Source organism: Bufo bufo, chromosome 2, assembly GCF_905171765.1.
Source record: "Bufo bufo chromosome 2, aBufBuf1.1, whole genome shotgun sequence".
NCBI classification, from domain to species: domain Eukaryota; kingdom Metazoa; phylum Chordata; class Amphibia; order Anura; family Bufonidae; genus Bufo; species Bufo bufo.
In genome coordinates this window covers 197,352,517-197,376,487 of record NC_053390.1, presented here as the reverse complement: position 1 = coordinate 197,376,487, position 23,971 = coordinate 197,352,517, and the positions used below count along the sequence as shown (strand labels likewise).

The window sequence follows — 23,971 nt, the reverse complement described above, 5'->3', positions numbered from 1 at the left end:
ACCTTTTCCATACAGCGGTCCATACGGACCGCGGTATGGAAAGGGTTAAACGGCTGACATCGCATCACAGATGTCAGCCGTTTATACCAGGGTGTCAGCAATGTGCTGACACCCTGGTATACCCACTAGCCACCAACGATTATTCAAGGGGAGGCGGTCCCGCCTGCCGCACCTCCCACACCCCCCCCACCACCCGCAACACCCCCCCTGCACCTCCCACCGGGATAAAATCATTCAGGGGTGCAGGGGGGGGGGTGAAACATATATATTTTAGGATTACTAAAGTCTCTGATGCCCGCGGATCAGAAACTACAGAAAGCGCAGCAAACCGCAGGTCTGAATTGACCTGCGGTTTGTTGCAATCGCCGACATGGGGGGGTCGCGCATTTAGCCGAGGTGCCTGCTCAATGATTTGAGCAGGCACCTTGTTCCGATCACAGCCGGCTGGGCGGCAGTGATCGGAACAACACATGACGTACCGGTACGTTATGGGTCCTTAAGGACTCGGGAAACATGCCATACCCGTACGTCATGCGTCCCTAAGGGGTTAATATGCGCAAGGCGAGTAGTAAGAGACGGGGAAGTGGCGTGCTGCTGGGCGCGGTGAAACTGTGCCTGCTGCCAGAGCACAAGAAACACACTCATCCATGATACCTAGCTTCATGTCCCAGTTTGCAGGACGGCGCAGGACACCACTCTCGAAGTCAGACCAGTGCGACCAGGTGGTCGGTTGGATTGCAGCAGATAATGCTTCCAGTCGGTTAAGCACCACCCTTTCTTCCACAAAGTCCAGTCTCAGTAGCCAAGAGTCTGGTCAACAGAATCCTCACCCTGATACTCCTTCCACCCACCATAGAGAGTCTTGGCAAACAAGTGATCCCACACTCGAATATTCTGAGGAGCTGTTTTCATTGCCATTGGTTAATTTGGGCCTCTCGTCAAGCCCGCTTGAAGAGGGACATAAGGAGATCTTGTGCTCTGATTCCCAAACTCTGGAGTATCCACAGTCAGAAGAAGATGACGGTGGGGAACGGCAATTAGTGTTTCATGAGGTGGATGATGATAAGACACAGTTGCCAATAAGTAAACCGCAATTAGTGTCTCAAGAGATTCATGATGAGGATGAGACACAGTTGTCAATAACTGAGGTTATTGTTAGGTCAACAAGTCAGGAGGATGACCAGAGTGAGAAAGTGGAAGAGGAGGTTATAGACGATGAAGTCACTGACCCAACCTGGGAAAGGTGGCAAGCCGAGCGAGGACAGCAGTACAGAGGGGGAAGGATCCGCAGCACCGCAACAGGCTGGAAGAGGCAGTGGGGTGGCAAAAGGGAGAAGGCGGGCCACAACAAACAGGCCCGAAAATGTTCCCCGGAGCACCCCCTGGCGGCAATCTCCCTTGCCAAGGGGTATGTGTTCCGCAGTCTGGTGCTTTTTTGAGGAAAGTGCGGACGATGAAAGAATTGTAATTTGCAACCTGTGCCATACCAAAATGAGCAGGGGCGTGAACACTAGCGACCTCACCACCACCAGCATGCTCCGCCACATGGCATTAAAGCACCCTAATAGGTGGTCCGAATGCTTGGGTCCACAACCAGTGTCTGTGGGTCACACCACTGCCTCCTCTTCCCCTGTGTTACATGCTGGCCAATCCCCTGTTCAAGACGCAGGCCCGGATGCCTCCCGACATGCACCTGGACCTTTGCAAGCACCATCAGCTAGCACATCCACTTCTGTGTCCCATTGCAGCGTACAGATGTCTATACCCCAGGCCTTTGAACGAAAGAACAAATACCCAGCTTCCACCCACAGACCATAGCACTAAATGTGTACATTTCCAAATTGCTGGCCCTGGAAATGTTGCCATTTAGGCTTGTGGATACTGAGGCTTTCCGCAGCCTGATGGCGGTAGCTGTCCCGCGGTACTCTGTCCCCAGCCGCCAATATTTTTCATGGTGTGCAGTCCCAGCCTTACACCAGCATGTGTCCTGTAACATCACCCATGCCCTGACCAACGCAGTTATTGGGAAGGTCCACCTAACGACTGACACATGGACAAGTGCTTTTGGCCAGGGACGCTACATTTCCCTGACGGCACACTGGGTGAATGTTGTGGAGGCCAGGAGCGAGTCGTACCCTGGGATGGCACAGGTTCTACTGATGCCCTGGATTGCCGGCCCTACTTCCATTAGGGTTTCCGCCGCCACCTACATTAGTGGCTGCAAACTCCCCTTATCCTCCTCCGCCTCCTCCTCCACTTCCACCTCTGAATTATCAGCTTGCAGCACCAGTCAGCCATCAGTCAGTAGCTGGAAGCAGTGTAACACTGCAGTGGGGAAGCGGCAACAGGCCATGCTTAAAGTGATCTGTTTAGGAGACAAACAGCACACTGCTGCAGAGCTGTGGCAGGGGATAAGGGACCAGACTGAGCTGTGGCTCTCACCACTCAACCTACAACCAGGCATGGTTGTGTCTCATAATGGCCATAACTTGGTGGCGGCTTTGGAGCTCGGCAAGCTCACACACATACCATGCCTAGCCCATGTGTTCAACCTAGTGGTTCAGCGGTTTCTCAAAACCTACCCCAATTTTCCTGAGCTACTGGTCAAGGTGCGCCGCGTGTGTGCCCATTTCCTCAAGTCATCGACAGCTTCTACCGGTCTGACAACGCTGCAGCAGCACTTGCAATTGCCAGCTCACCAACTGTTGTGCGGCGTGAGCACTCGCTGGAACTCGACGTTCTACATGTTGGCCAGGCTTTGTGAGCAGCAGAGGGCAGTAGTGTAATACCAGCTGCAACATGGTCGTTGCCTTTTCAGTCAGCTTCCGCTCTTCACAAGCGACGAGTGGGCATTGATGTCTGACCTCTGTGAGGTTTTGCGCAACTTTGAGGATTCAACATAGATGGTGAGCAGCGATAACGCTATTATCAGCGTAACCATCCCACTTCTGTGTCTACTCAAACATTCGCTGCTCACAATTAAGGTGGACGCTTTTCATGTGGAAGAGGTGGAAATGGGGGAAGAAAGTACACAGGGTGATAGCCAGACCACCCTCAGTTTGTCTTCTCAGCGCGAATTGGATGATGATGATAAGGAGGAGCAGGAGATGGTTGCCTCCGCTACAGAGGGTAGTACCCATGGAAGTTTAATTCCATATGTTCAGCGTGGATGGGTAGAAGAGGAGGAAGAGGATGAGGAGATTGAGTCATCCTCCTGATGAGGACAGCGAAGTCTTGTCTGTTGGGACTCTGGCACACATGGCTGACTTTATATTAGGATGCCTTTCCTGTGACCCTCGCGTTGTACGCATTTTGGCCAACACCAATTACTGGTTGTTCACCCTTCTCGACCCCCACTACAAAGATAACTTCTCATCTCTCATTCCTGTGGTGGAGAGGATGAGCAAAATGGAGCAATACCAGAAGGTCCTTATAGAAAAATTGCTCCAAAAATTTCCAGCTGACAACGCTGGCTGCAGAGTACGTAGTTCCTTGGCCAACCGAGGAGGGGAGAAGAGGGGTACACACAGCAGTTCCAACAGAGGCAGGGCAACACTCTCCGAGGCCTGAGAAAGTTTTATGACACCCCACCAGCACCCTCAACCTGATGCGTGGCTTAGTGTCACAAGGAGGGAAAATTTTTGGAAGATGGTGAAGGAGTATGTAGCAGACCGTGTCAGCGTCCTCAGTGATCGCTGGCGGTCTACGCCTTGGAGGTGCTGGCCTGCCAGCGTTTTGTCAGAGCGTGTATTTAGTGCTGCTGGGGGCATAATAACTGATAAGCGCATCCGCCTGTCAACTGAAAATGCTGATTATAAAAATGAACAAGGCCTCGATTGCCCCTGACTTCTCTACTCCACCAGAGGAAAGCGGCTGAACATAAAGGCACTCTAAATGTGGCTTTTATGGTGTATTGAATACACTGTATTCCAAGGCACCTCTTCCACAACTAAAAAGGGTATATGGTTCAATCTGCCTTTTCTCGTCCTCCTCCTCCTCCATCATATCAACATGCTTATTAGGCTGCCCTCGCTCCTAATGTTTTAGAGGATCAGCTCAGCAGCGGGCCCTCACCCATAATGTTTTTGAGGGTCACCAGCAGGCCCTCAACCATAATGTTTTAGAGGGTCAGCTCAGCAGCAGACCCTCACCCCTAAATTTTTAGATGGTCAGCTCGGCAGCAGGCCCTCGCCCACCAAATTTTTTAGATGGTCAGCTTGGCAGCAGGCCCTCGCCCATAATGTTTTAGATGGTCAGCTCGGCAGCAGGCCCTGATATTAAGTACAGCAATGTATTATTTGAGCGATTAAAGGATCTTTGTAAGACCAATACATATAGTAGAAAAAAAATTAAATGTGCTTTAAAGGGTCAAAGAAAGCATTTTTTCATCAATAAAAGAATCTACAGTATATTACAGAAAAAACAACAACAAAAAAAACGTATACACATTTGGTATGGCCAGGTCCGTAGCAACCAGCGTGGGGAACGCTGTTAAAAAAATTACTGTCACATGTACTGTCAAAATTGCTGTCACATGTACTCTAGAATGGTATAAATAAAAACTAGGTCATCCCGGAAGTCCAGACACAGGTGGTTGAAAAAGAAAAAAGTTTTAGTTAGAATATGGCAACACAAAATTTTAATTTTTTTTCAAAGTGATTTTTGTTGCTCAAAACATAAAAAAAACTATATAAATTTGGTATCTCCATAATGATATCGCCCATACTGAATAAACTTAGACTGTCAAATATACTGAACAATGAACAGTGTAAAAGCAGCAAAAAAAACAAAAACTAGAATAACTTGACTTCTCTTTTTAAAAATATATTTATTTTAAATGTAGTAAATAATCTTGGAATCCCTGTAATTGTATTGAGCCACAAAATAAAGGGAAAGTAAGGCCTCATGCACACGGCCGTGGCCGTATTGCGGCCCACAAACAGCGAGTCCGCAATATGCGGGCACCAGCCGTGTGCTCCCTGCATCACGAATGTGGACCCATTCACTTGAGGAGCTGCGGTGCGGGATGGTGGCACGGAACCCCACGGAAGCACTATTTTTTTGCGGCGCGGACGGATCATGGACCCATTCAAGTTGAATGGGTCTCGATCCATCTCAGCTGCCACAAGGACATTGCCCGTGCATTAAAGTACTATAACTGCAGGACATGTTACATCTTTGCAAATTCACATCACAGTTGTTACAGCACATATATAAAATCATATAGTATAAAAATGATAACCTTTCTTATAACGTATTCTTTAATTATCCACATTATGGCATACAGAGGCAGAGACACCAAAGGAAAATGAACCTCCTCCACATTCAGGTGAGTTTATGCTGCTTTTGACCATTTTATATATTGTATTTACATTTTACCTGTTTGTGCCCTGCATTTGTTCTTTCTATCTGTCCTTGGGCTATTTTCTAAAGATGCAAAGTGGTATTGTTTTAATTACAAAGATATTAGCCCTTTTTTGCATTATCAAAAATTCTCTGCTGATTAATTTATAAGTATATCTTTATAGCAATGAGTGCTCTATTTTCCTGATCAGGTGTCACAGATTGAACAGTATGCAGAAAGCTTCCATGCTTCCTATAGTAGTGCCTGCAGACAGTCAGCATTGGATTTTTAAATCTATGTCTGTTGAGGAGGTTTAGAGTTGAAAATCTGACTTTAAAGGGGTTGGTGACTTTCTGGTTACTGTTGACCAATGTGTTTGTAAGATGATTATATGGCACTTACTAATATTGCCTTTGTTCAAATTCTGTGCCATTTTCTATATTTCATAAGGTACACTACCTTGTTTGCCAGGTATTTTGTGCTGTCCACACAGATGTCCTGTCCATAAAATGGCCGCTGATGGAGGGTCATGTGACCAGGCAAATCGTCTTCATGTGATGTCTCTTCTGTTCAAATACATTACACCTGCTATCTGCTCTTAAAATTGTGGAAGTTTACAGCAGATGAAGTGGGTTTGAATAAAGAAAACACCACATGAAGATGATTTGCCTGATCACATGACCTTCCATTAGCGGCCATCTTATGGACAGGACCTCTGTGTTGACAGCACTAAAGATTCACCTAACAAGGGGACATGGCTTATGAAATATAGCAAACGGCACAGAATATCAACAATGGCTAAATTAGCAATCGCAATATAGTCATTTTACATACACATTACATACACTTTGACCCTAACTAGCCAGAGGGTATGGCATGGGCACAGGAGCTGTGCTAACATCATCCACAGTGGGAGCTGGCTATAATGCACAGCCAGGCTCCCACTTCAATAGCTAAGATTGGAACTAACTCCAGACACAGCTGCTTATCCTAAATGCTGCGGTATATTAGATAGCAACCACAGCATCTAAGAGGACTGATGGGGTAACTGCCAATCCCATTGATTAGCCATGATACAATTGGAGGGTGCCAGTGGTTGCTATAGCATCCGAGGAGGCTTAACTATGGTACCTCCATTGCTGCATCTTAATATGTCTATTCCCAAAGATACACTGTAATACATTTAAAAAATCATTAAAAAAAAACTATGGAGAAATTGCTACCCCCCCCTCCAAGTGAAAATTTATATGTACCCCAATTTAAAAATAGAACTCATCCTATAAAAACTGTCATGGCTGTGTGATGGTTTGATGGTAGTGGACCGTAACACTTTAGCCGTGCATGTTGCCGGTGGCAACGTGTAGTTTTAGCATGTTTTCAGACTTCCTCTTTAAAGGGTTGTCTCACCTCCTTATTTACCAGCTCCCTCGCGGCTCTTGGGGCCTCAGTTCCCTGCTTGCTGCGGGCGGAGCTGAAGGCACAATGAGCAGGGCAGGGAGGATGCAACCCTGCCGCTTGCTTGTGCATGCGCGCACCCTGTAAATCCTATGAGCTTGTAGTAAAGCTCAGATGAGGTCGCCGGGCCGGGAGTGACTGCACATGCACAATAATTTGTGCGCGCTCGCTCCCGTGATACCTGGTCACCAGATCAGCCGGCCGATAGGGTTCCTGTGCGCCTGCTCTGGCACCGCTGATGACATTACAGTGGTGGCCGTAACTGTCATGGTCTTACCTGCTTGCTGCTCTCCTTCGTTTGACATGTGCTGGCGGCCATCTTGGGTCCTGGGTTTCTTGTAGCCTTCCACCCTGCGGCTCCTCCTTCCCCTGGGAGGAGCTGGATGCCTAGCTCATATATATAGGAGGTCTGTGGCTTCAGTTCCTTGCTTGGTCCTCTTGTGTTCACATGCTTCTAAGACTGCTGCTGCTTCTGGTTCCTGATCCTGGCCTCGTCTGACTACCCTTCTGGTTCCTGACCTCTGGCTTCGCAAAGACTCTGCTCGGTTTCACCATCCGTTTGGACTTTTGCTTTACAGCTTTATTTTCAATAAAGCCTTCTTATTTTCACTTATCTCTTGTTGTACGTCTGGTTCATGGTTCCGTGACATTAGGACCAAGCCATGAATTCTGACGGTACAGGGCCATCCTCGCTACCCACGCTGGTTGCCAGACTTGATCAGCAGGATCACCTGTTGGGTCGGTTCGCTGTGGCGTTGCAAACCCTGCTTGAACGCACGGCTCATTTCGCTCCCGTTGCCGATGGGTCGGTTGTCGCTCCTGGGCTCGCTCCTACTGCCGCTCCGGTTGTTGCGCCAGAGTCTACCCCGACACCTGTTGTTGCGCCTGCGGTGTTTCGGGGTATGACCGGTTCTGCCCCTCTTCCACAGCGCTTTGGGGGAGAGCCAACTCAGTGCCGAGGTTTCCTTAACCAGGTGGGCATTTATTTCGAGTTGCTGCCACATGCCTTTCCTACTGAGAGATCAAAGGTGGGCTTCTTGATCTCGCTGCTCTCGGACAAGGCCTTGGCCTGGGCCAGCCCTTTATGGGAGAACAACAATCCGGTGGTTGCCGAGTTTTCCGGTTTTGTTGCTTCTCTTCGGAAGGTATTCGATGTGCCGGCTCGAGCTGCCTCTGCTGCGAAGCTCCTTATGTCCATCAGACAGGGTTCACGATCCGTAGCTGAATACGCCATTGAGTTTCGTACCCTGGCAGCAGAGGTGGGCTGGAATAATGAGGCTCTGGTCGCTGCTTTCTCTCATGGTCTCTCGGATGCCTTGAAGGATGAGGTTGCAGCTAAGGACCTACCAGTTGAGCTCGAGTCTCTTATTTCTTTCCTGATTTTGATTGACACCAGACTCAGGGAGAGACCTTCCTTTAAGGAGAACCTGCGGAGGTCTTCTAACAGATTGGTGCCTACGTTTGCTGTCCCACCCGTGCCTCCCTCTCCTCCCACGCCTCCTGGGGATGACTTGTCTGGGGGTGAACCCATGCAGCTGGGGTTTGCTCGCCTGTCCGAGGGGGAGAGGGCACTCCGGAGACGCGAGGGCCGATGCATGTACTGTGGTCTCGGTGGGCATTTTCGGTTGGCATGTCCGAACCGTCCGGGAAACGCTCGTACCCTGAGATCCTGTCGGGGGCAGATCTTGGGTGGAGTCTCCTCGTCCCCGGTTTCCCGTGTTGACAAACCACTGATCACTGTTGTCCTCTCCTGGGTCGGGGGCTCGGTGACGACCCAGGCGTTGGTGGACTCTGGTGCTGGTGGTTTGTTCATTGATAGTGTGTTCGCTGCCGCCAATTCCATTCCTCTGCAGGCTCGAGGTTCCCCACTGGCTCTTGAGGCGATAGACGGCAGACCCCTTCTGCCGCCACACGTGACTCATGAGACGCTTCCAGTGGGAATAGCCATTGGTGCCGTTCACAGAGAGTCGGTCTGCCTCCAGGTTATTTCGTCTCCACACTACTCGGTGGTCTTGGGGTACCCCTGGCTCCAGAAGCATAATCCGACTTTCGATTGGAGATCGGTCGAGATCCTCTCGTGGTCACCGCAGTGTGGGGCTAGTTGCATCCATGGGTCTGTCAAGTTGCTGTGTACTTCCTCGGACTCTCTGTTGCCTCCTGAATACGAGGAGTACCGGGATGTATTCGATAAGGTGCACGCGGTTGCCCTACCTCCGCACCGCCCATACGATTGTGCCATAGAGTTACAATCTGGTGCCGTTCCTCCTCGTGGCAAAGTCTATCCACTGTCGGTAGCGGAGAATGAGGCCATGGAGGAGTACGTGAGGGAGGCGCTTTCACGCGGACACATTCGCAAATCTTCGTCCCCGGCAGGGGCTGGATTTTTCTTTGTGAAAAAGAAGGGCGGTGAGTTGAGGCCTTGCATCGATTACAGGGGTCTCAATCGCATCACGATCAAGAACGCTTACCCGATACCCTTGATTTCCGAGCTGTTCGATCGCCTTAAAGGGGCCACGGTCTTTACCAAACTCGACCTGAGGGCGGCATATAACCTGGTAAGGATCAAGGCGGGCGATGAGTGGAAGACCGCGTTTAACACCAGGACCGGTCATTACGAATCCTTGGTTATGCCCTTTGGGTTGTGCAATGCGCCCGCAGTCTTTCAGGAATTCATCAACGATGTTTTCCGTGACCTGTTGCAGCAGTGTGTGGTAGTCTATTTGGATGACATCTTGGTATATTCTGAATCCATGGAGGCCCACATTCTGGATGTCAGACGAGTGTTGCAACGGTTACGAGAGAACAAGCTGTTCGGTAAGCTTGAGAAATGCGAATTTCACCGATCCCAGGTAACCTTCTTAGGTTACATCATTTCCGCTGAGGGGTTCTCCATGGATCCTGAGAAGGTTTCGGCTGTCTTACAGTGGCAACAGCCCAGTGGTCTTCGTTCCCTGCAGCGCTTTTTGGGCTTCGCCAATTATTATCGGAAGTTCATCAGGGACTTTTCCATGCTGGCCAAGCCTCTCACGGATCTGACCAGGAAGGGCAGTAATTCCCAGGTCTGGCCGCTCGAGGCCATCCGAGCTTTTGAGGCCCTAAAGTCCGCCTTTGTGTCGGCTCCGATTCTGTCGCATCCCAACCCTGGGTTGCCCTTTGTCCTCGAGGTGGACGCGTCTGAGACGGGAGTAGGCGCCCTTCTGTCTCAGCGTAGAACACCAGAGGGTCCTCTGCTTCCTTGTGGGTTTTACTCCCGGAAACTGTCTTCCGCGGAGTGCAACTATCAGATTGGTGACAGGGAGTTATTGGCCATCGTGCAGGCCCTTAAAGAATGGAGGCACTTGCTCGAGGGTTCGGTGGTTCCGGTTCTCATCCTGACGGACCACAAGAATCTGACCTACCTTTCTGAGGCCAAGAGATTGACACCACGTCAGGCCAGATGGGCTCTGTTCTTGTCACGTTTTAATTACGTGGTCTCCTACCTACCCGGTTCCAAGAACATCAGGGCGGATGCCTTATCACGGCAGTACTCCGAGCTGTCCAGGGAGGAGTCGATTCCGACTTCGGTCATACCTCCGAATCAGATCCTGGCCGCCATTCGCACCAGCCTGACCTCTCCCCTGGGTGAGCAGATTTTGGCGGCTCAATCTGGTGCTCCCTCTGGGAGACCCAACGGCAGATGTTTTGTGCCTGAGGAGTTGCGCACTCGGTTGTTGCGAACCTACCATAACTCCAAGACCGCGGGGCATCCTGGAAAGAATCAGCTGTCCTGGGCTGTTTCACGTCTGTTCTGGTGGCCTTCCCTACGTTCCGACATCGCCGCATATGTAGCGGCATGCTCCGTTTGTGCCCAGAGTAAGTCCCCTCGGCACCTTCCGTTGGGCCTTCTGCAACCCATAGCCACCGGGGAGCGCCCATGGTCACACCTGGGGATGGATTTCATTGTGGACCTCCCTGCATCCCGAGGCCATACGGTCATTCTCATGATTGTGGATCGGTTTTCCAAAATGTGCCACTGTGTTCCTCTCAAGAAGTTACCCTCTGCACAAGAGTTGGCCACGATTTTTGCCAGGGAGGTCTTCCGGTTGCACGGTTTGCCTAAGGAGATTGTGTCGGATCGGGGGAGGCAGTTTGTGTCCAGGTTCTGGCGCGCCTTTTGCTCCCAGTTGGGGATTCATCTCTCCTTCTCCTCGGCCTACCACCCTCAGTCCAATGGGGCCGCAGAACGATCCAATCAGGCCTTGGAGCAATTCCTTCGTTGCTATGTCTCCGATCACCAAGACAATTGGGTTGACCTCCTGCCTTGGGCTGAGTTTGCCAGGAACACGGCGGTGAACTCTTCCTCTGGGACGTCTCCCTTCATGGCCAATTATGGGTTCCAACCTGCCGTGTTACCGGAGGTATTCTCTCCCCAGGATATTCCGGCTGTGGAGGATCACCTTTCCGTCCTACGTGCTTCTTGGGTACAGATCCAGAAGTCCCTTGAGGTCTCTGCGCAGCGCCAGAGATTCCAGGCTGATCGCAGACGAGCGCCTGCTCCTTCCTACCAGGTCGGAGACCGTGTATGGTTGTCCACCCGCAACCTCAACCTTCGAGTGCCCACTCCCAAGCTGGCGCCTCGCTTTGTTGGTCCCTTCCGAGTGCTTCGCAGGGTAAACCCGGTAGCCTATGCCCTTGCGCTTCCTCCTGGCATGCGGATCTCCAACGTGTTTCATGTCTCCCTGTTGAAGCCACTGGTGTGTAATCGTTTCACTTCCTCGGTTCCTCGGCCTCGTCCGGTCCAAGTGGGCAATCGTGAGGAATATGAGGTGAGCAATATCCTGGACTCACGCCTGGTCCGCGGTCGGTTGCAGTTTTTGGTCCATTGGCGTGGTTATGGTCCAGAGGAGCGTTCCTGGGTTCCCTCCGCAGATGTCCATGCTCCTGCCTTGCTCCGAGCCTTCCACGCACGCTTCCCTCAGAAACCGTTTTGTGCTCCGCGGAGGAGGGGCCCTTGAGGGGGAGGTACTGTCATGGTCTTACCTGCTTGCTGCTCTCCTTCGTTTGACATGTGCTGGCGGCCATCTTGGGTCCTGGGTTTCTTGTAGCCTTCCACCCTGCGGCTCCTCCTTCCCCTGGGAGGAGCTGGATGCCTAGCTCATATATATAGGAGGTCTGTGGCTTCAGTTCCTTGCTTGGTCCTCTTGTGTTCACATGCTTCTAAGACTGCTGCTGCTTCTGGTTCCTGATCCTGGCCTCGTCTGACTACCCTTCTGGTTCCTGACCTCTGGCTTCGCAAAGACTCTGCTCGGTTTCACCATCCGTTTGGACTTTTGCTTTACAGCTTTATTTTCAATAAAGCCTTCTTATTTTCACTTATCTCTTGTTGTACGTCTGGTTCATGGTTCCGTGACAGTAACCCCTAAAAACGAGCATCGAATTTGGGGCACTATAAAGAGGAATAAGAGGTGACAGAGGCAAATTGGAAAATGAATCTATATTACAGAAACCATCCTAGAACTACAAGGAAGTGATTAAATGGTGATTACTGAGGTGAGACAACCCCTTTAAGGTTGTTTTCCCTTCCCATTCTGGTGGGTATGGGGTTAAAGTGTGAGCAGGTGGAGCTGGGTGTGGGCTCCTATAGTACTTGGGCTTGGAGCCTGAGGTTTGTGGGACTTCAGCTTCTTGTGGAGCTGGAGTTATGCTGCCATCCTGGACCTTACCATCTGTCCAGTTTGAGGGCCACCTTGTTGGACATAGATTGTCATCCCTTATGTATTCTCCATGTTCCCTACCTTACCTGTGTTTATGTTTGGTGTGGGTTTATGCTCAGGGTGTGGTGTACGACTTGCAGTTTCATGTCTGGTATTTTGATGTTGTTCGGCCAGCATGTATGCAAGGCGTTTCCCTGTGTGTTGTGCCTCTAGTGAGGGGGCACTTGGGTTCCTCAAAGGGGGAACTGTATTGACCACCTGCCTGCAGAAGTGGGCTCCAGGGGGAACCACTAGTCAGTAGCAGTTGTGGTTTCATCTAGTTGTTGTGGCAGGTAAGTGCTGTTGTTTCAGTGTGTGCTGTTTGCGCTGGGTGCTTACCTGCCAATCTGGTTTATGCTACTGTCTGTCCCATTCCTTGTTGCTAGGCCTGCTGGAGACTCCTTTTCATCCGTGTCGTGGATGAACAGGTCGTCTCCTAGCCCTGACATTATTACCAGGGATCTCTAGAGTTAGTAGGGCCCAAGATTCTGGGTATGAGCCCTCCCACCATTAGGGTTTGCTCATACAGTTAGAGGTCAGGGCTAGGATTTAGGGATGTGTTAGAAGGTGACCTGCTCCCTTTATGCCTAGTGGCATATTCCGCCAACCTACATTGTACGGTGTGGAGTTCCCCCCACTCCCCACCGTGACAAAAACATGCCCCCATACATCTACATCAATGAAAAAATAAAAAAGCTGTGCTCTTGGAATACAATAAAGAAGAAGAAAAACAAAAATACAAAATTGGTCCCATCTGGAAATTCACTGCATATTCACAGGATAAGCCTTAAAATCCTGTGTGGATCCCACCTCTGGAACATGCTGCTGTGTCGAAAACAAGGACCTGTATCACACAACACTCTTCATTCACTTCTATGGCATTTCTGAAAATATATGTTCTTACTTGGCTATTAGTCCCATGAAACTAAATGGAGAGACCGCCCAAGTATGGCCACCCTGTGATGCAAGACGGAGACCCGTTCTCAAGATGATGCAGGTCCCACATCACTAGGAAATTTGCAGCATGCTGCAGGGGTGTACGTGTGTGGCCAGATGGGAGTAGTAGTATTACTCATAGTTCTGATGCTCCCTGGGCTTGTGCAGTCATGTGGGAAGGCATACCTTTCTTACTTTTGGGGCACACTCTGGTTCTGGGATCCTCCTGCCTGAGGATGGTTGAGATGCCCTTGATGTTGAAGGTTTTGAGGTGTAAGGCAGGGTCCCTGAAGTTTGAGTCAATGATGACAGTAAGGTTTGTTGCCACAAACTCACTGTACTTTATTGTAGCAGTTAATGGATAAGTCACGCAAGCGCTGTACAGATCAAATGCAGGTTCAGCACTTTGCATATGCAATACCCAAGGCTGTGCAGGGAGGGCTAGTCTCTCTCTTTCTCTCTCTCTGTTTAATCAAACAATGCAATCTTTTTTCCCAGCCTAAGAGGTACAATATCCCTTTTCTGGATCTACAGTACTTAGATACCCCAGTATCCTCAAAGGAATACAGTGTCTGGACAGTGGATCCTTTCTGTCCTGTTTTATATGATGGGAAGCCGAAAGTGTGTTACTCCCACCAAATGCAGAGATGCCTGTAGCCCGAAACAAAATTTTCTGCAATCCTATTTTGATCTGGCCACTAAACATTTTGTAAGATCTAATTTCCTTGAGAGCTGTCACTTTTGTGACTTGTAATCCACAGAGTAGGGAGATTCCTTATGTCTCTGTGCCATACTGCTGTCTAGCTGTTCACAGGTCTGCAGCTCACTAGACACTTAAAGGGAACCTGTCATGTGGATATTTGATTATAATCTAACTAATTATATCCAATCATTAACTACTAAAAAGTACCTTAGATGTATTCACTTACTGGTGTGACAGATGATTACCTCATAATATACACACAAAGATGCCACATGCCGCATGCTAATGAGCTGATTTGAGTCCAGCGTGATGTCAGTGAGTCCAGCGTTTTTTAAATTCAGAGATATAGCCACTCCAGTGGCTACCTGCTGCTGATTCATATGGAAAATAACTGTCAATCAGCAGCAGGTAGGTGGGAAGAGTCAGGAGCTCATGAATATTCAGGACTCATCATTATGAACTGGAGCTTTTCAATACAAGATGTTGGCAGATTGACTAGGTCAATTAAAGAAAGTGACCCAGCATTTTGCTAAGAGAATCAGTCACTTATTTATGTTGCCCTTAGTTAGGATACCATAAAACTGGTGACAGGTTCCCTTTAAGTTAATTCCCAACTTCCATAGTTTTAGGTTCTCCCTAAAAACACATCTCTTTTAGGGTGGCTTATTGCATCCCCTAATAAAACTCTTCTCCACAACTCCTCTCTATTCTCCCCCTTTTAACATTATTCCTCAGATCTTTTCATCCAGCAGTTAAAACTGGTGACAGGTTCCCTTTAATTTCCTCCTAGAGAAGAAAGTGTGGTGCCCGCTTAGCCACCAGGGACTGCCCTCTGCTCCCTCTCCATACAAAGCCTATGGGACATGTTACATGAAATACAATAACATTTTTAATGGTTTGCAGTGAGGGCACTGCACATTTGTGGAAAATCCTGAGAATATGTCAAAGGCCTCATGCACACGACCGTGCCTTTTTTTGCGGTCCGCAAACCGCGGATCCGCAAAAAACGGAAGCCGCCCATGTGCCTTCCGCAATTTTCTGAAGGGAACCGGTGGCCCATTGTAGACATGCTTATTCTTGTCCGCAAAACGGACAAGAATAGGACATGCTATATTTTTTTTGTGGGGCCTCGGAACGGGGCAATGGATGCGGACAGCACACAGAGTGCTGTCCGCATCTTTAGCGGCCCCATTGAAGTGAATAGGTCCGCACCCGAGCCGCAAAAACTGCGGCGCGGACCCAAAAAACGGTCGTGTGCATGAAGCCATAAGCATATAGTTAGTCTTTTCAGGCCCAAACAGGTCCATTCTTAAAAAAAAAAAATCAAATACAACTAAATGATTACTGACATACAGCATAATTTTGAGCTCTTGATTAGAGGGTCACTTTAATACATTTCCTTAATTAGTTTGAATACTGATGAATAATAATGTCATTTATATGGTTTCTCCTCATTTTAAAGGGTTGGTTGCAAGATTTTTGACAGCATTACAAGAAGACAGAGCTCCCCATCGGCGCTTATTATCTGATAAGATAAATGTGGCTAGCATTTCCTCAGTGGCCATGCAAGAAGAAGACTCTGATGTGGTTGAAGTACGTTTGAAAAATGGAACGCAGAATGAACTGGAGACTCTATTGAATGGAGAAGTCCTTAGCTTTGAAGAGCAGAGCTGGATGGATATGAAAGGTACTGTATAAATCAGCTTTAAAGGGGTTGTGTCCTCTGAGACGCTGGTATATCTCAAGGATATGCCATCAATGACATGATGTGTGCGGGTCCCCAGAACAGGACCCCCGAAGTGAACAGAGAGCCTGCTTCTGCAATCTCAGGTATTCCCATAGAAGTGAATGAAGCAATGGTCGTGCTTGCACAGTGCACTCTCCATTCATTTCTACCGGACTGCCAAAATAGCTGAGTGTGCTCAGTGTGCTCCCATAGGAATTAATGGAGAGCACGCTACACATGCGTGGTGCACTCACCTTCACTTTCAGGGGCCTGTCAAAGTCCCAGATGACACAAACGATAAAAAAAAAAAAAAAACAGGCGGCACTAACCACAGTAGTGAATAATCTTCATTTATTACATCCATAAATATGCTCTAGTTGACAAGTCAGGGGCGACAAACATACCATACCGGCGAACAGCAAGTGAATTTCATTATCTCCAAAGTTGTGTTATCTCCAAGATACTGTACTTCATTGAATGATTTTGTCATTCGATTATTCAACTTGAAAACAATTTTAAAACTGGGATCCAAAGTTGGCTTCTGTACCCAGGTACTAGTAGATACTGAAGCCGACCTAAGATCCCAGTTTTAAAATTGCTTTCAAGTTATAAAATCAAAGTCCAAAGTTATAACTCATTTCACCTCAGTGCAGCCCGCACATTTGAATGCTGTGAAGTTGTGAATGTTCTTTGCATTGTTTACTTACATGATACAATCTCCATTTTCAATGTAGTTACACACGGTATTGTCATAAGGGATCATTTGCCTTAGTAGGTCTAGTATTTTGCACCCGATTGTGCCAATAGTTAAGGCCCTCGTGTTCAGGTACAACAATAAAAATAAGGTACAGTAGAAGATGCAGCTACGAGACAGACGAACAATTTAATGGTTATAAATAGCTTATTAGACATTTCTAAAGTAATTTTTGCCTAATTGTTTCAGAGGTTTTCATATTTTCTCCAATTACATCAAATGTGACGGTGATGTTTCCATCTGGAGCTGGAGTGGAAGTGAGAGCCATTAAAAGATTTCTGAGCGTCTCCGTTCTTCTCCCTGAAATATTCCAAAACAAAACCCGAGGGCTTCTAGGAGTCATGAACAGTGATCCTGAAGATGACTTCACTCTGAGGAATAGTACACAACTGCCAAGTTCTGCTAGCCCAGAAGAAATTTTCAGCTTTGGTGCAGATTGTGAGTATTAACACAGAACTGATGTAGACATATTCATCTTATGACCCAAACATTGCATCAGATATATAAATCTTACTAAAGGTGTGATCATTAATACTGTATATTGTAAAAAACTGGTGATTCTAGTTTTGACTGTGCCGTTAGAAGATCAACAATGCTTATTTATTCAGCAAGTAATTATTTCTCAGGATTGTGGATTTTCTTTCACAATAATGTATCTCATAATAAGTTTATAATATCCGTGCTGCTTAACCCTGTAGGGTACCTTCATACGATGGGTTTTGAAAACACGCTTTTAAAATCCGTGCAGAATCCATGCTGATTTTAAAAGCGGTTTTTTTTCGGGTCTTTTTTGCTTGTTTTTTGGGACTGCATACTTGAATGCAAATCTGCATTTCTACTCACATTTTTTGTGCGCAAACCACGCAAAAAATGTGCAGACGGTTATGGACCATAAGGCACATTTTTTTGCCACTTTCCATTCATTTCAGTGGGAAATTCAGAGCAGAATATGCGCCGAGAAAGGGCAAGTGCTGCTTTTCATTGAAATGAATGGGAGGCTTTTTGGATTTATTTTTTGCCACTGATTCTGCACTGAAAGTGCACCAAAAACTCAGTGTGAATGAGCCTTATTTTGGTGTTTAAGATGCAGCTTTTTTTTTTTTTAATCTGTGACACATTGTTCTTTATGCTAGTGGTAACATTTCGACAATTATTTTTGGGGTTAATTTATGAAAACATCTGAAATTTACAGAACATTTGTAAAAATTAGCAATTTTCAAAATCTGAATTTTTCTGCTTTTAAGGCCTCATGCACATAACCATATATCTGTTTTTGTGGTCCACAAATGCGGATACCGGTTGTGTGACTCCCGCATTTTCCCCTTCCACGGGTCCCATAAAATGGACAAGAATAGGACATGTTCTATTATTTTTTGTGGAGCCTCAGAGCAGACATACTGATGCAGACAGCACGGTTGTGTGTATGAGCCCTAAGACAGATAGTCAAACCACACAAAATAACTTAATTAGTGTTGATCGAGCACCAAAATGCTCAAGTAGAACACTTTGCGATGCTCGGGTGTTCTACCGAGCCATCGAGCACAATGGAAGTCAATGAGAACCAAAGGCACCCCCTGCTCTGAAGAGGGGAGGGTGTCGGGACTCTAATTCAGCTTAGGAGTCCCTGCTTTGACTCCATATACAGCTATGTCCATATATGGAGTCAGTGCTTGGGGACACCCAGTGTATTTTAATCTAATTTAGCCTCTATTTCAGAAAAGTTTCTGCCGGGATTCAAACTCACAACCTTCTGTATTAGAGGCAAGGCACTTAACCACTCAGCTATAATAGCTGCATAGCCCATTAGTTTAAAAAAATAAAAATAAATTCTGTTCTGAAGGGACCTTAAAAGGACGATATATTAGAAAGCTCCATAACTCCAAGCATTTTAAAAAATGTACCCCTGTACAGGAAATAACGCAAAATAGAGATTACATTGAAAAAATAAACGTAATTTTAATAAATTTTTTCTGTAAGGGTACTTTCACACTTGCAGCAGGATCCGGAAATCTGCATGAAAACGGATAGCATTTGTAGACGGATCCGGATGCGGATCCGTCTCACAAATGCATTGCAAGAACGGATCCATCTGTCCATTTGTCATATGGAAAAACGGATATGTTTCTATATTTTTTTCACATTTTTAAAGGTCTGCGCACGCGCAGACCGGAAAGGTGGGTCCGGCATTGCAGTATTTTTAATGCCGGATCCTAATACATTCCTATGGAAAAAAATGCCGGCATTCAGGCAAGTGTTTAGTTTTTTTGGCCGGAGATAAAACCGCAGCATGCTGCGGTATTATCTCCATCCTGAACAGTCAAAAAGACTGAACTGAGGACATCCTGATGCATCCTGAACGGATTGCTCTCCATTCAGAATGCATGGGTATAAAACTGATCAGTTCTTTTCCGGTATTGAGCCCCTAGGACGGAACTCTATGCCGGAAAAGAAAAACGCTAGTGTGAAAGTACCCTTACACAACAGGTGTTGACAGAGAATCCAAACTCAATATTTATTATCAAGATTCTCCAGTTTTGACAAATATCCCATATGTGGTACTAGTGTGCTAACTGACCCAAACACGGGCCTCAGAAATAAAGAAGCACCTAAGGCTTAGTTCACATGAGTGACGTGAGCCCCATTCATTTTTATGGGGCCAGGTAAAAAAATGCCCAATATAGAACATGCTGAGATTTTCACGGACAGCAGAGATGATCGGTGAGAAACAATGCTCATTTGTAGATTGTAAGCCCACGCAGGTAGGGCCCTCTATCATTCTGTACCAGATTGTAACTCGTCTTGTTCATGCCTAGTGCAATTGTCTGTATTATGTAAGGGCACTCCTTTTCATATGTACAGTGCCATTGAATAAACCGCGCTTTAATAATAATAAATAATAATATTCACATACCCAATAAAATGAATCGGTCAAGATTCAGTCTGAATGCTATCAGTTCACAACACACTTTGCATTTATTTTTCAATAGGGGTTCGGGGGTGTTTGGCCCACAGGCTGCTTTGCTTGGGGTTCATTGTCATTTGATCTCTTTGTGTGTACAATACTGTCACATTATGTATTTCAGATATAACCAAATAGTGCATTAATGTCTGTTCAAATATAAACTAAAACAAAGTATTAGGAAATGCCTATTCATGTAATCTCTCTTTCCCAGGGGCGGTGACAGAAGAAAGCTCAATCTTTCAGTATGACTCTCCAGAATTGATCAGCAGTTATAAACTAAAACATGACCCAGATTTTATTCCCACATTTAAAGTTGATGACAATGATACTCTGGTTCAAGATGCCAAAATCTTGTGTGGCAATGATATGTTCTGCACATTTGATGTCTTAACAACAAAAAGTTTGGATATTGGCAATGCTACCAAGATCTCCTATACCAGTCACAGAGCATTGGTGGACAGTCTTCAACCAGGTAAAAAAATGTAAACCTTACTGTTATCTAACCTTACTATCGAACAAATTTGTAATAGTTATATACAGGTGAAACTCGAAAAATTAGAATATTGTGCAAAAGTCCATTTATTTCAGTAATGCAAATTAATATTAATTGCATTAATGCAGCTTAAAATTTGAATTTTTAAATTTAAATTTAGAATTTTGTGAAAAGGTACAATATTCTAGGCTCAAAGTGTCACACTCTAGTCAGCTAATTAATCCATACCCCCTGAGCAAAGGATACCTCAAAATTGAGACTTTGGGGATTCATAAGCTTTAAGCCATAATCATCCAAATAAAGGCTTGAAATATCTCGCTTTGCATGTAATGAGTCTATCTCATATATTAGTTTCATCTGTTAAGTTGCATTACTGAAATAAATGAACTTTGCACGATATTCAAATTTTTCAAATTGTTACATGTAGGTACTAACTATATTGTAGTATTAGTTTGAATTAGAAAGGAGAGTGAGCACTCACAACATCTGTGTCATATGGAAATAGTTTTACTTAGACCTAATTGGTCAGATAAGGTTATAACAATAATAGCAATAATCCATTCACAATAAAATACAATGAACCTAAAAATTATCTAAAATTACTATGATATGGTACCATTTAATTTCCACAACTGTATTCGGGGTTGAAAATTCGTGACCGCACTCCGTGACACTTATAACAACAGTGTCACTGTCTGTAAGTATAATAGATGGAAGCGTCCTAAAAGTTCCTCATATGGGGCACTTGAACGGCTTGTCTCCAATGTGAGCAGACGCCGTATAGAGTGATTCCTCCAGGAAAGTTCACTCCAACCAGAACGGTAAAAGCAAAGTCCCAGACTTATAATTTTTCAGTTCCTACCTGGTTCCTTGGTAATGTATCTCGCTATGTGGCGTCTCCTCGAGGCGAGCGGTGCCGGCCGTCCGAGCGTCTTACGCCGCAAGTCTCAGGCGGGTGACGTCACAATATCGCGGGATCCGGCAGGTAGGATTCTGATCAGCAATCTGCGCTGAAAGCTGTGTCTGTACTAACTTTGCTGAAGATTCATTCATGCATGGCCATGCAATCCATAGGAGGGTCCGGTATATTAGGTGGGCGCTTTTCCTTCTCTTTCACCAGACGCGTTTCGGGGCGTCTACACCCCTTCCTCAGTGGTCATAGCGCCATCAATCATTATCCACCTTTTATAGTCTCTATGGTAATCCACAAAAACAGGAATCCGGATCATCTGGACATAATGACTACCAATGCGGTTTTAAGTGCGGTATTCGTGCGGTTTTTCAACATCCATTGCGTTTTTTATTACAAATGCATCTAACATACTATAGTATCCTGCCCGACACAGTATTTAAGATAAAAAATGATAATTTAATACTTTAATATGCTTATTAAAATTGAAATGGTTAAAAACAATAAATATACATACATACTAACCCTTTCTATACACACATTAATAAGCATCAGCTGATATATCTGGGGACATTATTATATAAATATATAAGATTATAAGATATAAATATATGAAGATATAAAATATATAGGGAAGGGTTTGTGGAAGAATTTCTGCCAATGAAATAAATGTAGAAAGTGAGGTTCAGAAGTCATGGATGCTGATCTCCTCTCCGAGGGGGGGCCCCAGAGCCGGAAGGCTAAACATGGGATCTCCCGTCAGAGAGGGGAACAGCACCCTATAAGAAGCCGAAGATCTCCAGGTCCGAATTCAGGCCTGCTGGCAATAGGCAGCCAAATTCATAAATATGTTTCGATTCGGCTCTGGACATCCTCCTGATATAATCTCCCCCTCTCCAATGTCTATCAATTTTTTCCAGGGCCACAAAGAACAATTTAGATGGATCCCTGTTATGTACTTCATCATAGTGTTTGGAGAGGGAGTGTTTCAAATAGCCCTTTTTGATATTTGATACGTGTTCACCTATTCTAATTTTCAATAATCTTTTTGTTCTGCCAATGTATTGGCGCTTACATGGGCACTGTATCAAATAAATAACTCCAGATGAGTTACAAGTGAGGCAATTGTTAATTTCCCAGACAAAAGAATTGTGTGCTGAGTGTACTGTGGTTGTTTTTCTTTCTTGTAGGCTCATCCTGCACCCCATACATCTCCCGCACTTAAAAAAACCTTTAAGGTTCATATAGGATCCTAAATTAGTAATTGTGGGTCCTTTTTCTTTCACTGACGGGGCTATTTTTAGTTTTAAATTTGGGGCTTTTGTATATATTATTTTCGGTATATTCGGCAGTAACGGGCCTATCACCCTATCACTCACCACGTGATGCCAGTGTTTAAATATAATATTTTTTATCTTTTTATAATCACTGCTAAAGGGTAGAATTATTTTAATATCACTCTTAGAATCCTCAATTGTCTCAATTGCTGTTTTTTCTTGAAAAAAGGACTTCCTGTCTAATTTTCTCACCTTGTTTAGGGAATCATCCAGAACCATTACAGGGTATTTCTTATCCATAAATTGCGATTTCATTCTGACTGCCTCTTCCTCGAATTTTTCCGGTTCGGTACAATTTCTCTTAATTCTCCGGAATTGGCCTAATGGGACATTTAGTAGCCACCTAGGTAGGTGGCAACTATCAAAAAGAATGAAACCATTCTTCGCAGTTGGCTTCTGGTATGTACTACAGGAATAGTGATCACCTACCTTTTTTATCAATAGATCCAAAAATTCAGTTTCCTCACTAATATTGGACGCGAAGACTAAATTTCGGTCATTGTTATTAATTTCTTCCAAGAACCTCATTAATTCTGTCTTTCCCTTCCTCCAAATAAATATCACATCATCGATGTAACGCCGCCATAGGACCAGATCCGCCCCAAGTTTGGGCATGATGGTAGTAAATTCCCATTCTGCCAGAAATAAATTGGCATAACTTGGGGCAAATCTGGTCCCCATGGCGGTGCCACATCTCTGCAGATAGTATTCCCCCTCAAAATAGAAATAATTGTGTTGTAAAATATACTGGATGCCTTCCAGTATCAATTTTATTTGGGGGTCCTCAAATGTGCCACTCCTTATCAATTGTTGTTCGACTGCCTCCAATCCCTGTTGATGGTCTATAATTGTATACAGGGATTGGACGTCTAGAGTTCCCATAATCCAGTCCTGTTCAATTGTCAATTCCTCCAAAATCTGTATGATCTGTGTGGTGTCTTTCAAATAGGTTTTAGTATTTTTCACCACAGGTTGGAGCTGAAGATCTATGTATCTAGACAGGTTGGAAGTGACGGATCCTATTCCGGACACTATAGGACGTCCCGGGGGATCCGTCAAACTCTTATGTACTTTGGGCAAGCAGTAGAAGGTCGGTAACCTTCTCTCCGTGTCCAAAATAAACTCCAATTCTTGTTTTAGGAGAATTCCCTGTTCCAATCCTCTCTTGCATAGATCCTCCAAGCCCTGAACAAAGTCCTGTATTGGGTCACTCTTGAGTTTTGTATATGTAGCCTGATCAGCTAACAGTCGTAGACACTCCTTATTGTATTGATCAGTGTCTAGGATCACCGTAGCTCCGCCTTTATCAGCCGGGCGCACGGTGACCCTATTGTCTTTCTGGAGTGACTTAATGGCCTGTATCTCCCGTTTCGTCAAATTATTTTTGACGGGTGGTCTAACCTTCATCTTCCTTATGTCATCCTCAACACATTTTTGAAAGGTAGCTATCTCTTTACCTATCTCATTTCGTGGGAACATTTTGGATCTCTTTTTCAGGGAGGTGTGTTTAAAAGGATCAACTACTTTGCCACCGGTTGATTCTCTAGTTATGGGATTTTTTATATGATATTTTTTAAGGCAAAGGTTCCTGATGAATTTTTGGATACCTATAAAGGTTG

General features: G+C 45.8%; 1 protein-coding gene across 2 annotated transcripts in view; it reads left to right on the top strand.

Annotated features, from left to right (window-relative positions):
- SUSD2 (sushi domain containing 2) overlaps positions 1-23,971 on the top strand; it is a 356,375-nt gene that overhangs the window by 141,528 nt on the left and 190,876 nt on the right. For both annotated transcript variants that reach the window (XM_040416013.1, XM_040416014.1), the window contains exons 10-13: positions 5,288-5,329; positions 15,633-15,857; positions 16,840-17,088; positions 19,824-20,084. In XM_040416013.1, coding sequence (XP_040271947.1) covers positions 5,288-5,329; positions 15,633-15,857; positions 16,840-17,088; positions 19,824-20,084 — 777 coding nt within the window. The remainder of the gene's footprint in view (positions 1-5,287; positions 5,330-15,632; positions 15,858-16,839; positions 17,089-19,823; positions 20,085-23,971) is intronic.